We start from the raw sequence: 13,962 nt of genomic DNA, 5'->3' as shown, positions 1-13,962 counted from the left end.
AAGCATTCAACTCAAGACGGGATTATTCCTCGAATCCGTCTGCAAACAGCGTTGCGATCAGAGGAATTTACTGCTTCCTATTTTTCAGCCGCCCCCTGCGCGGCCGCGGTCCGATAGCTGCTCTAGCAGGTGCAACAGGACACAAGGCTAGGAATTTCAGCTTGGGACCCTTAACTGTTCTTCGTCCAAGTCTCGCGGTTCTGAAGTTTAGCTGACGCTCAGAAAGCAGAATGCGAGAAGGGAGCGAACGAGTGCGAATGCCGTGCCAGCGTATCTGTCTCTCTCGGATTGGGTTCGCGCGTTGCGTTCTCTTGGCTTGTGTTCCCACGGGGCGGGTGCGAACTCTTGAGCACCGAGGCGCCAAATTGGGGCGGCTACGCGGTTTGGATTTCAGTCGAGCATTCAACAAGGGCCGCACTTTCCCCTTAATTAACTCTTCCCGTTTGGCCACCTCTGTGCGCTGCCGCTCCGTGGAAACCTTCGCAGGTGGTTTGCGTGGCGCGTCACTAGCAATCGCTGAACCATTACAGGTAAAGTCGCTGGCGTTCGCCTCATGATCAGTTTGTAAAATTGCCTGTTCTAGCTCACCACCGTGAGAATTTATCAGGCTTACTGGGTCATGTTTGCCCTCGTCACCCGCGTGCTCTGCTGGCGCTGCGAAGTCTGGAGCCTTCGAAATGGTAAGGACCTGCGCAGCATCATCTCCAAAACAAAGGCCTTTTTCTTTGGGCAGCATATCCAAGCGATTTGAGAAAATCGAGGGATACTGCAAAGGCAGGTTTTGGGAGACGGCTGCCTTGGTCAGACGCAGCTCGAGGGGGCTCTCGATCGCGACGCGGGCAGTAAGCTGGTCGTGTTCGATACCTTTCCTATCCTTATACTGGCGGTACAGCAGGCCAGAACGGAGCTGGAAAGGTATGTTCTTCCGTGACACACCTATGTCACTTTGGGGACTCAAATTTCGTAGAGTCTGGTCTTTCTCTTGCTCAGCGGTGAACGTTTCTCTGTCCACACGAAGGAGTTCGAGAAAGCCATCTGAGTGGGGCAACACTAGATTCGTATTCAATTCCTCACCTAGCCCCAGCTCATCACATGCGCCTGCTTCGGAAGACTCACTATAGCCTGCACTACTGTCGGTACTCTTTACCGCTGTGCTAGAGGTGAGTAAGTCCTGGGCTGGCTCGTCATTAGGTAGCGCGGAGCCGTCACGGGTAAAGTCGCCGGCGTTCGCCTCATCGCCAGTTTGCAATAAAGCCTGCTCTAGCTCATCACCCTGAGAATTTACAGGCTTCGGGCTTACAGGTTCAGGTTTGCCCTCTTCAACCACGTGCTCTGCTGGCGCCGCGACCTCACGAGCCTTCGAAATGGTAAGGACCTTCGCAGCGTTATCTCCAAAACAAAGGCCTTTTTCTTGGGGCAGCATATCCAAGCGATTAGAGAAAATCGAGGGATGCTGCTTAGGCAGGTTTTGGGAGACGGCTGCACCGGTCAGACGCACCTCGAGCGGGCTCTCGATCGCGACGCTGGCAATGGGCAAAGACACGCTGGTTTCAGCGGAGCATAACTCATTTTCGGGTGTTTGGTCGCGAGCGGCTGTCGTTCCCTGATCGTTGAACTGATCATTGTTTCGAGGCAGCGCTGAGGCGCATTCCTCGCTTACAATAGAACTTGCAGTTGCCACTTTCAGCGCGCGACTGCTTTCTGGAGGACTGCCTTTTTGCGCTGCGCCTACGCCTATCTGGGTTGCAAGGAAAATCTGCGCGGCATCGCGCTTTTCATCTAACGCCGCGCTCTGGCTTGGAGCGCCACAGTCGCTGTCAGGTGGCAGACAACGACGCTCTGTGCCGCAGATTATCACATCAATTTCCCGACTGTCACTGTTCTTCTGAGCAACTACATTGTGCGTAGCTGACCAAGCGAGGCTCTTTGGCTGGTCACTGACGCACTGACGGGAGCGCGGCCCGCTGCTATCACTTCGGCTTTTAGACTCGGTCTGTACGCGAATTCCGAAGTATCGGAAGAGGGCACTTTTGGCTTTGTCGTAGTTTCTGGCATCCTCATCGGACAGTCGCGCTAATACGGCGCTGACATCGCAAGGAAGGATGGCCAGCAACATCATTGACCATTCGCCCTGATCTAGTTCTTCCTCCGCACATACCTGTTCAAAATTCGCGAGGAACGTTCTGAAGCTGTCGCCTCTCTGAAAAGTCCGCAACCGATCTCGGGCCCTTTTTCGTCTGAGAAATTGAGTCGTACGTATGAGCTCCTGCTGCTCTCGTTTACGTAGTTCCTCGAGCTCAGCGCGTCTCTTACGGCATTGCTCCTGCCATTCTTTTTCAACCCTGTCGGCCTTCTCCTTGCGCTCTTTTTCAATCCTGTCAGCCTCCTTCTTAGCGGCTTCCTTGCGGTAAAGGCGTTCTTTTTCAACCCTGTCGGACTCCTCCTTGCGTTCCTTTTTAACCCTGTCGGCCTCCTTCTTAGCGGCTTCCTTGCGGTAAAGGCGTTCTTTTTCAACCCTGTCGGACTCCTCCTTGCGCTCTTTTTCAACCCTGTCGGCCTCCTCCTTAGCGTTCCTGATTCCCTCCTGAATGACTTCCCAGGTCTCCCAAATTTTGTCACCCTCCTTCTTAGCACCACATTCCTTAATAGCCTCAATCAGCTGCGGCTTTCTGTGACTCTTCCTGGCCTCAATACCCAGCTTTTCACACAGCAACATCAACTCTGGCTTCTTTAGCTTGCTCAAATCCATGGCAACTTCCGAACGAGGACTTTCATAAAATAAGCTGCTACGTGAAATGCTTAAGCGAGCACGTGCAGAAAAACAATCTACAGGTAGTGATAAATTTCCAGAGTTATCAAGCCTGGCAGATTCTTAAAGAAAGTCAAGCGCTCACCACTGCTGAAGCCAGGACCAAGCGTGGAAGATCCCGCCGCTGCCAACCAGTTGATATATTTGTCGATGCTAGAAGCGTGTCCCACCAGGCATCGTGTCCAGGATCACCGCCGCTGTGCCGAAGGAGGAAGGAAACGTGGGCCGGAGACGGGGAGTAGGGGAAGTGAAGGGAAAACTGTATTTACATGGTTACATTATTTACATAGAGCGGGACTGAGAATGGCTCTCAGTGGAAGGGGAACGTCTTCGTCAACCGTAGTCGACTGGAGCTAGCAGGCTTCTCGGCCACACTCACGGCCGAGTTAAATATCGTCCGGTTTCCCCAGATCCCTGGCTGGGGAATAATGGTCGACGAGCACTGTCCAATCCGATGGACCGAAGGGGACGTTCTTGTCACCACCCACGGCTGGGCAGGTGCGAGCTTTTCCACTCTCCCACAGCTGGGCCGATGAGAGGGGGAGAATGCTGACTCATCCAGCACTGCGGGAAAGGAATCTCCCGAAGTCCTCCAGCAGGGGAATGAACTTGCCTCCCCGCCGATTGCCCAGAACGCGAGTCGGGGACACAGAATTCTTCAATTATCCGCCAGCGTGACCGGCGCCGCCAGGTCGCCTCCGCATTCACGGTGGTTGCTCGGACAATAGCTCCTGGGCCTCGCCTGCCTTCGTCGCCGCTGCACTCTGCTCAAGGAATTTCGCTGGGATTACTGCTGACAATGGCCTTTGACATTTCTGCTACACTAATCCGCTGAGGCTCGGAGGGGCATTCCAAGCATCCAACTTCCCATGGTAGTCGCGAGGTTGTCGACCTCGATGAATGTTCACGGTAGCTGCATGATCGGGCCCACGTGGTCCGAGTGGACACAGGTGTGACGGGAACACACAAAGAGAGTTAAGGGGGGGGGGGGGGGGTAGAAACATAACAGACGTTAAACCCCATAAATCAAACCAAACAAGGTAGTCTCGCACTTACTCTTATTAGTGCGAGGCACGAAGGTGTCGTTGTTCTTGTAGACAATGCTCTGGTAGACGAGGAAGTCGCAGCCTTCTTCTGGCACGTACGGAACTTCGCGTTTGTCATCCGACACTATGCAGACGATCGTAGGAGGCTCCCCTACAAGAACGCCGTTATGTGTTTAGCCCGCATGACAAAAAAGTGTCACGTGAACATGGGGGTTTAGGGGCTCCGTTAGTGCGTTTCCTCTAAGACATGCCATGTGGGTCGGAAGCAAGTGCTAACGTTCATAGCTGTAACTAAAAGAATACTAGCAACCATAACTCCAGTAATAATAATGTGAAAACCTTATTTGATCAGTGATGTAATAGGAGCGAGAAACAAAAACTCACAGAATAGTCATCAATATGTAATAGGAGATTCCGCAACAGCACCATGTGGCGGTGAACATAACATTGTTTATTAATTTTTATTTTCCCTCTCTGGTAGATTGCGTGTGACGTCTCTATACTTCCGCTTGTAACGTCACCACTCAGCATGGTGCGTAATCATAGCGCATTGCAGTGACGTCATGCGTAACATGAAGGAATCCTGACCAACAGTGGCGTAGCCATAAATATTTTTCGGGAGGTGTTATACGTCACAGGCAATAAAGTAAAAAGAAAGAAAGCCTGCGCGCAAACAATATCTTAGTAATTTTTCTGCTTTAATAAAGCCGAAGGGTTAGTTGTTTCGTGCACTGTAATATTTACCCAAAATACGAGTGCGTATTGCACTATAAGGACTTGATTCTTAAAGAGCATTTATTCTCTCATAAAAAAGAAACACTCGTACGAAAAATCACGCCTATTTGCAACATTTTTTTCAAATAATTTAAAAACACACAAGCTTCTGCTATAGAACAAAGTAAGCAACTGCAAACGAATGGCATCTGAAAAACTTTTACCCTATGCATATGAACCTGCACCCGGCCGCAGAGTCGCTTTTTTTTTTTTTTTTTTAAAAAGCACTTTTTTATGTTCGCGACAGTTTATGACCAGTTTCCTATCCTCATTTCGTTCCGGCATTCATGGGTCACATTTGTGCACTGTCTTTGGCCGGGTATTGCAGTAAATTTTACCTAAAAATTCTTCAAACGCCTACACGTTCTAGCAGACCCTAATGCCATGGCACACTTCTAAAAGCGAAGGCCGGATCGTGTAGCCACTGCCCAAATTTACATCCGCTGCATGCCTACTTACTACCATCGTCGATGTCGATGTACTTGTTATCAGGAGCTGTAAATATCAAGCACGTCAAGTTCTGTCGCAGCCGACGTCTTCCACGAAGGCGCTTACCTTTCCTTTCATCTTCTTTCCCCTTTTTGTAGCCTGCAAAAAGGCACCGGGCATCTTAACACATCAGTGTCTCCCTGCCCCTAATTACTGCTTTTGAACCGCCAAAAAGAGGTATATACTCTTGTTTTATAAAAGTATAAGGGATGTTGAGTTTCAGTTCCATCGCGAGTGGTGGCCATTTCATAATCATGCGTTTTTTTCCTTCTTTTTGACTTAATTAGCTAGAATTTTTTTCAATTTAAGCAAAGTTTGTCGTGACCTTCGTAATGCTTTTGGGGTAACAGTTGGAAGTTTGCGTACAGTGTGCATGCACGCTGAAGAAGCCGCCCCGCAACTGTTTACGGGGTGCAGTATTTCCGGATATTAATTATTGTGCGTTATAGTCACATATGCGAGGTTGTATAGCAGTTCGACCGAGTTGAAGTACAGTACAGTCCACTGTTAAAGAGAACATGCGATTGCGCGGCTTCCGCGCTTCGCGAAGCGCTGCCGCCCAGAACGTATGAGAATTGACGGCACAAGATGCATACAGAGTAAGCATGGCGGCTGGTCTTTCCACGAATCCGCCTGATGTTGCCCATTCTCGCCGCATCTAGGCGACAGGGCTTCGTGAAGCGCGGAGGCCGCGCGATCGCATGTTCCTTTTAACAATGGACCGTACTGTACATCGACAGCACACCTGCTCCGTCGGCGATAGCCTCCAAGCGACTAAACGGTGGAGGTGCCCGCTTCTTGGAACAGCTGACTTCCGGAGCGTCGTAGTCGGCATTGAACACGGCGACGCAGAACGATGGGTGCGACCTTCTCGCAGCCCGCATCTGAAAGAGTGAAAGGGAAGAGCAGAATATTCCACGTATCTTACAATGTTTCTTGTGAAGCCAGCCTGCATCGCAGCGAACGTGCGCGACTTACAAGCTGATAACTTAAATGACGGGCCCTATACACTTGTCGCAAACGTTACCATCTACTGCTCTTTGAGGATTATAGCCCCGTTTTCGTGGCACTGTTAACGGGCGTGAAGCTGCAAGGGCCAACCCAATGTGTGAACTCCTGTGCTACCGTTAGTCGGCAAGCAAATTGCACCCAACCATACTGCTTTTTCATTTTTTGAGGATGCGTTCCTAGCCGCTGGCCTTCTGAATTGTGATTCAGGTGAGCCGACCATAGTCGGTGTTCTATTCTGTGGTGATTTGGTGGGCGTACTTGTAAGAAGAATGATGATGAGGGCAAAGTAAACTAAGGAGAACGTTGGCAAGAGCACTTTGGGGCTTTTAAATCATCCACACCTGTAAAGAGCACGTGCTTTAGCATGCTTTCTTACATAAAATGAACCTTTCTCTTGAATCAAAAGCTAACAGCATAATTAAATAGTAATTGTGCACAATCTAGTGCCGAATGCGGAAGTAAATGCGGATGAAAAGGATTTTTGTTATGCAACACTAAAGTATTTTGCCCCTCTGTTCACCAGGCTGCTTGGGTGTTGGAGTGAACCTCGATTTACGTTTTGATGCCAACCCTACACCTTGCCCCGAATGTTCTGGTGTCGTGGGCTTTCATATGTCGTGTGCGTGTGTTTGGCCGAGTCGAGGCTTGCGAACTGTGAAGTTAACCGGTCACCTGGTTTTTATTATAGACGCCTCAGCTGCAGTGCTTTCTCAAAACAGGCGAGCATCCCTTATCTTTACCGTATCGGGCGGAATAACAGGCTGGGATAATGCCGTTATGAAATAACTGTAACTTTGAAATCTATAACGTCTGCCAAAGGATCAGAAGTCGTAAAGTACGTTCAACTTCTTTTGTAAGCAGCGACAAGCGAATTGAAATATCCGTACATAGATGAAACTACCTTCATGGACAGCAGATGCTCGGTTTCATAAGACAGCCACTCTTCGTCGACGTAACGGTACGCAGCGCCGTACCGATCGTCCTGCGTCTCCGAGCCGCCACCTTTACCGCAGACCTGAAAAGCACATTTCCTTAGCGGCCGCGTCGCGCATAGGGGTACTCTAGGCGAGACTCGAGAACAGAACGCGCTCGTTGCTTTTGATGCGCCCCAAGACGGTTAGCGGCAACTGCTCAGAGCTCCTACCGTTTTTTTTTCTTTAAAGATTGGTGCATAGAGATTGGTTCGTGAAAGCGGATTTATACAAAACTGTACGGCGCAGTTTTATACAGGCTTTTCAGTTTCATAATGTGGCAAAAGTTTTCACAATAAGCGACTGAAATTGGGAGGACGGTTTGAAGAGCGTACGCCTCGGGATTTTCGAGATTGTTGGATGTGCAGCGTAACCGGCCAAGTGCGAATGATTAACTTCCTCCATATTGCTAACGCATACTTAGATAAGTGAGGGCATTGTTTTTGTTTTGTTTTTTTTTTCACAACAGGTAGCAGACAGCCACACCATGCTGTTAAATTTTTCCGCGAGCATCCACCAGTCTACCTTCATAACATTTAATTTTTTTTGGCGTGTTGTTATGCTGCAAAGCACGACGGCCTGAGTTTTAAAGAAGAATGCGGGGTCACATATTGAGACTTCAGTTAATATGGCCTGCACAGGAATGGGAAGACATTTCCAAGTCGCTCCAGTACCTAAGGTGAATTAACTTTCTCTATACTATGCCAATCCTTATATTACATTTATCACGCATTCAGTGACTGTGGATTTAATGTGATGGCCCATAATCGACAGAGAGAAAGCTCACGTAAAAAACAAGACATGTGTTTTAGCAGCTTAGACGGGCGCCCCTACACGTCAAAATCAGACCACGTGTCACGCGCAGTACTCAGAGTAGTAAGCTTTAGTGAAAGCTCCTCAATCAGTAAAGAAAAATATTGCCCGTGCTCATTCTTAATATACATGCGCAAGAAACAAGCACGCCATTCTAAGCGTACGAACTATACAAACGTGAAAGAAAATAAAATAGAAGTTTTCTTCCAGATATGTCACTTGAAAATGCGGAAATATTTCTATCAACTAAGAACGAAAACCACGCAAAGGACGATACACAGGGAAGAAGTAGACAGGACCAGCGCGGACTTGCAGCTGTTTATTGAAACACATCTTCCTTCCATCACCAACCCTACGCATGCGCAACAAGCAGTCTCTATCTAATCGAGTTCAGGAACTTCAGTTCCTTCTTGTACAGATGGACCGAAGCCTCGCTTACACACTTTTCGGGCCCATATCTATCAATCTGCCAGGCTTCGATGACCTCAAGTGTTTTCTGGTCTTTGGCCCTTCCGATCATCTTTGTGCGCTCAAAGAGTGGCGTGCATTTATTGTCACACGAAAGACAGTGTTTTGGCAAATGCATGCCGCTGTGAGAGCCCTACAAATTTTTATGTTCTTGTAGGCGCTTATTAATGCAGCGTCCCGTTTGTCCCACGTAAACTGAGCCGCAACTAAGCGGAATTTCGTACACTACTCCCATTCTATAGGACACAAACTTGATTTTGTGGTTAACACTGAAGTTCCTGAAGGAACTGAAGTTCCTGAACTCGATTAGATAGAGATTGCTTGTTGCGCATGCGTAGGGTTGGTGATGGAAGGAAGATGTGTTTCAATAAACAGTTGCAAGTCCGCGCTCGTCCTGTCTACTTCTTCCCTGTGTATCGTCCTTTGCGTGCTTTTCGTTCTTAGTTCATGGATTACCAACCAGCCCCCCATCGTACACTCCTTCAGTATTTCTATCCTCTAACAATGAAGGCTTCTCTCACCGGACGGTTCTCGGTAGAGGTGAGGCAAGCGGTTCCAACAGGCCTCGGTCCAGGCACTCGGAAGGCTTGCGTTGCCATGGTGACCGAGAGGCACGCGGCTCCTCGCTCGGTCGTTGCCAGAGCCCAACCAAGTGCTGTTTTCTGGGGACACAGCACGGAAGAAATACGTTAGAAGGTAATTCCAGGCTGTCATAACAGCGGAAAAGAGGAATACTGCGTTCAGGGCAAAGCAAATGCTTTTTATTCTGGATGGTTTTATTGGCGTAGTGTTCTCGCACATTCCCGTATAACTGTTCAGTAGGGCAGAAATGTATGAACAAGTTGAGACGCAGTGATAATCTTGTTCAATAGCGCCATCATGATATTGCAAAATATATTGCTGCACCTAACAGCTACCAATGCTACTTTATACTGGAAGCTAAAGAAAACCAGAACGGGGCTTTCTTGTTATTTCTAGAAACGTGGTGATTACTTGAACATTACAATCCGATGCTGCCCAATGAAAGTTCTCCGTCTATTAGTAGTTAATATGCTCAATCTCTTATTCATGGTCAGGAATTAAACACTGCTTCCTAGCACGCAAAAAAAGTTTGAATTCCTTCCACGGAGCCCAATGCAAAAATGACGGTAAAGCTCAGTTTATTTGCACCTTAGATCTAGCGTCAAATGAACTGATTGTGATGTAGTATCCGCGATTAATCATTGGATATAGCGGTGCATGTGCTATTTAGATTTACTGTGAGTGATCTCTTAGTTCCTGACATTGATAGTAACATCCGTGATGCAGACAATGCAGGTGTAGGTAAGCACTTTATTAGTTGCACGTTCTGTGAAGCTTATAGCATAGCAGTCGCAATACAGTTCTTGCTGCGGCCGCAGCTTCGGAAAGTCTCACTACAGTTGGTAAACTAGAATTATATTAAAAAACAGCTCACAGAATCAGGGCATAAAACGCGGAGCGCTGACAACGTCGGGTAAAAATGACTTAGTAACGACTGCAACCACTGCTGGAGGTTTTTTCTCCCATAAGCGCGAAAGCAAAGCTATAATTACTGAGAACCCAGTTTAATCTCTGTGGACATGAACTGCCGGGTGCAGAATTTTAGTGCCCGCCGCGTGCTGGAAACAGGTTGAGAAAAGCAAAAAAAAAAAAAAAAACTACTGTCCAGTGCAGATGTTTCTTGCAAAACTTTCGCCATGCGCTAATGCTGTTAGGTCAAGCGCACAGGCCTAAAGCTGGGAAAAAGCTCTTCACGATTGAACGGCGGCCTAAAAATTTTGAAGAGTGGCATGTTTCCGTGGTAGTTGGTGCGAATCCGTGAGGGTGGGCAAGCTTGTACATTGGGATACGAACGTAGAAAGACAATCAGGACCAGCAATGTCACCTGTTGTCTTTCTACGTCCTTGCCCCAGTATTCAAGCTGGTTTAGCGAAATAAAATTTTAAGCAGATACTGTGTTGGGCGCACGAGACGAAAAGGGCCGTATGTCGGACTTGGGAAGCGAGACTTGTTTGTAGAACATTATATGTAGCCTTATCTAGCACGTTTAATTACAATCATCATTTTTTATTCGCATTAATTGCAAATTACAGTGATGACCACTGTGACAGCTTTTGAACAATACCGTGGTAGTAAAATGCTTCGTAGCGCCCGGAAATTATACATTCTGTAAATTGGACTCTGCCGCAGTATGAATCTATGTGCAAAGAAGCCACAGGCAACGGGGTGGCGTAATAGCACACGATGGTGTCGTTTGGTTAATTTAGGAATTTGCGGAAGAGCAGCAGCTTATTCCTGAAGCATGAGGCGTCGGGTGCATTCGTAAAAGTGACACAGACAGTGATGGTGTCCTCGATGCGCTTTTTCCCAGAGTGCAGCCACGTATCCGGAGAAATCTGAGGCAAGCATGTAAAGATGAATAAACGCAGAGCCTAAGACTGCAAGTGTTTAACACTTACCATAGGGACAGTCTGGCTGCAACCGTCGCCTATGTCCGAGTAGACCGAAGGGTAGGCAGTTTTGCAGAAAGCCCAGGATCGCGTGAAGTGGGTCTGGAGTATGACAATTTCTGAGAGCCTGGAGAAGCGAAAGAAAACTTTTCTGCCGGGAACGAAAAACCTTTAGATAAGCACTGCACGAAATTGGCACTTTTGCAAAACTAGGATGAACCAGGCTTGACTTGCAAGTTCGCATAGATTCCGGATGCTTTCTTACCTCTGTTGAGCACTGCGCCGCACCAAGATACAAATTTACTTATTCTCTCAGAGAAAACTCTTCTCGTTTCCAGATCCCGTGGTCACGCGCCTTTCTTACCCAATAAAGGACTTTCAGTTCAACTCAACTCATTCTCTAAAAGTCATGGACACATGTGGCTATCCTGTTATTAATTGAGCAAACTCAGCTTCCTACTGGTTAGCGGGAACAAATATGCACAAATATCGTTTTTTTTGCAACCTGTAGTGCCTGGCACGTCAGTAATCGCTTTCTGTGCTGGATAAAAAAAGCTGCCGTACTTTCTACACTAACTGGAGCAAGAAGTCGCTTGCCAGTATCCCTACATCCAACAGCACGGAAGATAACCATCGCAAATCATTTTCTGTGGCCACTGAGGTGAATGCTGTGGCGTCGACCATAATCTTAGTCATGCCAAGAACTTTGTTATCATAATTTCTTTCACTCGCTTCCAGAATAACTCAGCCACAAAGCGTTGATCCTCACGAGAATAGCGTTCCCAGTCGTTGCACGATGACAGCAGGATCTTCGTCGTAATCCTGAATTTCCACTCCCAGGAGAACTGAGCTGTGTGACGGCAGTTTTCTCTTCAGAAGCTGGAAGTGCGAAAGAAAAAAAATCGGAGGCGTTATCTTTCTGGCAAGCAGGAAAGCGATGGCAATCCACTCACCCTGACGAATACCGCTAAGCTAGAAAGCTCTGTCGAGAGGTACTTCTGCTCAACAATCGCCACACCTTCGAGGCCGAGAAAAGCGAGGCGTTTCGCTATTCCTATGAAGGTTTCTTCGCTCCCGTCGAACGAAGGATGAACGCGCATGAGAAACTTCCTACTGGCGCCGACGTACTCCTTAATGTCTGACACGTTCAGTGCTGCAAGAGAACAGAAACGTGGCAAGCTCAGTGTAATCCCTCGGTACAGGAAAAGCCATGAAATGTCCCGACTAAACAACAGGTGGTGTTTCAGCAAATAGTATCATGTGCTTGTACGAGGTCTGTCTGATAAGCCTTTTACTGCACGTGTGAACTATGTCGCTTGATAAGCCTTTTACTACATGGTGTCACTATGTCTGTCGCTAGACCCATCTCTTCAATTAACAGAGTGACCTGCCTACAGGATGACAGAACGCCCTTGATGTGTCTGACTGAGCCTCATTAAGTTAAGCGTGACAGAGAAAAATCACTCTCAGGCTTATTGACTTGTTGATTCCATAGCTTTGCAAGAAAGAAAACTTGGGCTGAGAATAATTTTCTGAGATAATGTGTATTAAGGAGAACTGACCTTGTTTCTCAGTCGTTACGGTGCTCGGCTGCTTACCCGAAAGGCGCGGGTTCGATCTCGGGCGCGGCCGTGGCATTTCGATGGACGCGAAATGTTAGAGGCCCGTGTACTGTTCGACGTCAGTGCATGTAAAGACCCCCAGGTGGTCGAAATTTTCCGAAGCTCCCCTGCTACGGCACCCCTCATAGCCTAAGTAGCTTTGGGACGTTAAAATCCAATAACCAGCCTATTAAGAATTAGATAGTTATCGGGGAATGGAAGGAGATAGTTCACCTGGCAATGTCCTCGGGGCGTCAGCACCGTCGGGGTCAAACACGTAGTGGGTGCAGTGGCGACGCGGCAATGTGTGAAGCTGCGACCAAGAGGAGCTCAGGAAGCAGACGAACGGCCGGTGGGTGCCATTAGCCTTCGTACTGTTGCCGTGCGCTTCAGGCATGGCATGCCCGAGGCTTTGCTTGACGCCTGCGTATAAAATAGGGGACACCATAACTGTGGCCAATCAGTAATCCGCCCACAGAAATGTACGCTTTGGAAGACGCCTTACCTGATGCTTTGCACGATTCAACACCCGATTTGCAGAGCTAATCTTACCGCTCTAGCTCATGCAGCCAACAGACCACCCAGCTCATGTATTTCCTTTATTACAAGCGATAGCCTGGTGTCACAGGACAACGGAGAGGAGGAGAAGACATGGATGGTGGGTGAGAAGGAGCGGAGAAGAGAACAAGTTCTTCAAAGAGAAGAGAGCGAGCCTAAGTATAGTTGATCTAGAATCCTCCAAGACCTCTGTAAATACCAGCGGACAGACGAGGAGAAAGCCAAATAGAAGCATCGGTACACCGAGGCAGTGCATGTTCGGGGTTTTCTCTATTATCCGAGAAGATGGGGACAGGAATATCGGTCAAGCACACATTGCGCGCCCTACAAGGTGCTGACACATCAGGCTGCTTTTTAACTGGTCACCTCGGTCGTTCAGGGTCAGCGCACACAATTAGATTCTGAAGAACGCGATTTCGCCTGAGCTTAATTGCATCCCTTCGGCGAAGTAGGCTTGCTAAGCTAAGAGTACTACATCAGCTGCGTCCGAAACGGCTAATACGCAGCAGCTCTTGCTGTATGCCTAGGCTACGCGTAATAGCACAATTGTTAGACGGGCGAGTTGTCCTAGACTCATGCGAAAAACTGCGCAAAAAAAAAAAAAAACAGACACACGCAGAAGAATAAGAGGGAAAATGCGTGTATCTGACAGCCTTCAGTTTCGTTGTGCGATAAGGTAGTTAAATTTTAGAAATTATTTTTGGTCTATTTGTGCTTTTCGTCTTTCGGTTTCTTGCGCGGTGCGCATGCGGCCATTTTTGTTCTTTTTGCATAAATTTGGTGTGAAGTGAAATTAAGTTTAGTTGTCAGTCCACATTTGTGTTACCTCTTCAGTCTCTATATGTGTGTTCAATTGTGATGCGCGCTGTTTTTCGTCATGGAGCTATGAGCATGTTTTAGAATGTGCACCAGTGAATTTAAATGTTACAGTAAAGGAATGAATGCGAAAAT

The 13,962-nt window shown here is 47.9% G+C and overlaps 1 protein-coding gene across 1 annotated transcript in view; it reads right to left on the bottom strand.

The window, feature by feature from the left end:
• LOC149358639 (uncharacterized) overlaps window positions 1-13,962 on the bottom strand; it is a 65,669-nt gene that overhangs the window by 45,923 nt on the left and 5,784 nt on the right. Inside the window, exons 10-19 of the mRNA XM_089567572.1 lie at window positions 12,688-12,876; window positions 11,806-12,005; window positions 11,622-11,731; window positions 10,862-10,979; window positions 8,903-9,043; window positions 7,031-7,144; window positions 5,864-6,002; window positions 5,185-5,217; window positions 5,089-5,124; window positions 3,866-4,006 (exon numbers count right to left, since the gene is read on the bottom strand). Of these exons, the coding sequence (XP_089423698.1) occupies window positions 3,866-4,006; window positions 5,089-5,124; window positions 5,185-5,217; window positions 5,864-6,002; window positions 7,031-7,144; window positions 8,903-9,043; window positions 10,862-10,979; window positions 11,622-11,731; window positions 11,806-12,005; window positions 12,688-12,876 (1,221 nt within the window). The remainder of the gene's footprint in view (window positions 1-3,865; window positions 4,007-5,088; window positions 5,125-5,184; window positions 5,218-5,863; window positions 6,003-7,030; window positions 7,145-8,902; window positions 9,044-10,861; window positions 10,980-11,621; window positions 11,732-11,805; window positions 12,006-12,687; window positions 12,877-13,962) is intronic.

Source organism: Amblyomma mixtum, chromosome 2, assembly GCF_055824585.1.
Source record: "Amblyomma mixtum isolate Tamu chromosome 2, ASM5582458v1, whole genome shotgun sequence".
NCBI lineage: Eukaryota > Metazoa > Arthropoda > Arachnida > Ixodida > Ixodidae > Amblyomma > Amblyomma mixtum.
Note: the sequence above shows the minus strand (reverse complement) of the source record. Positions and strands in the feature narration are given on the sequence as shown.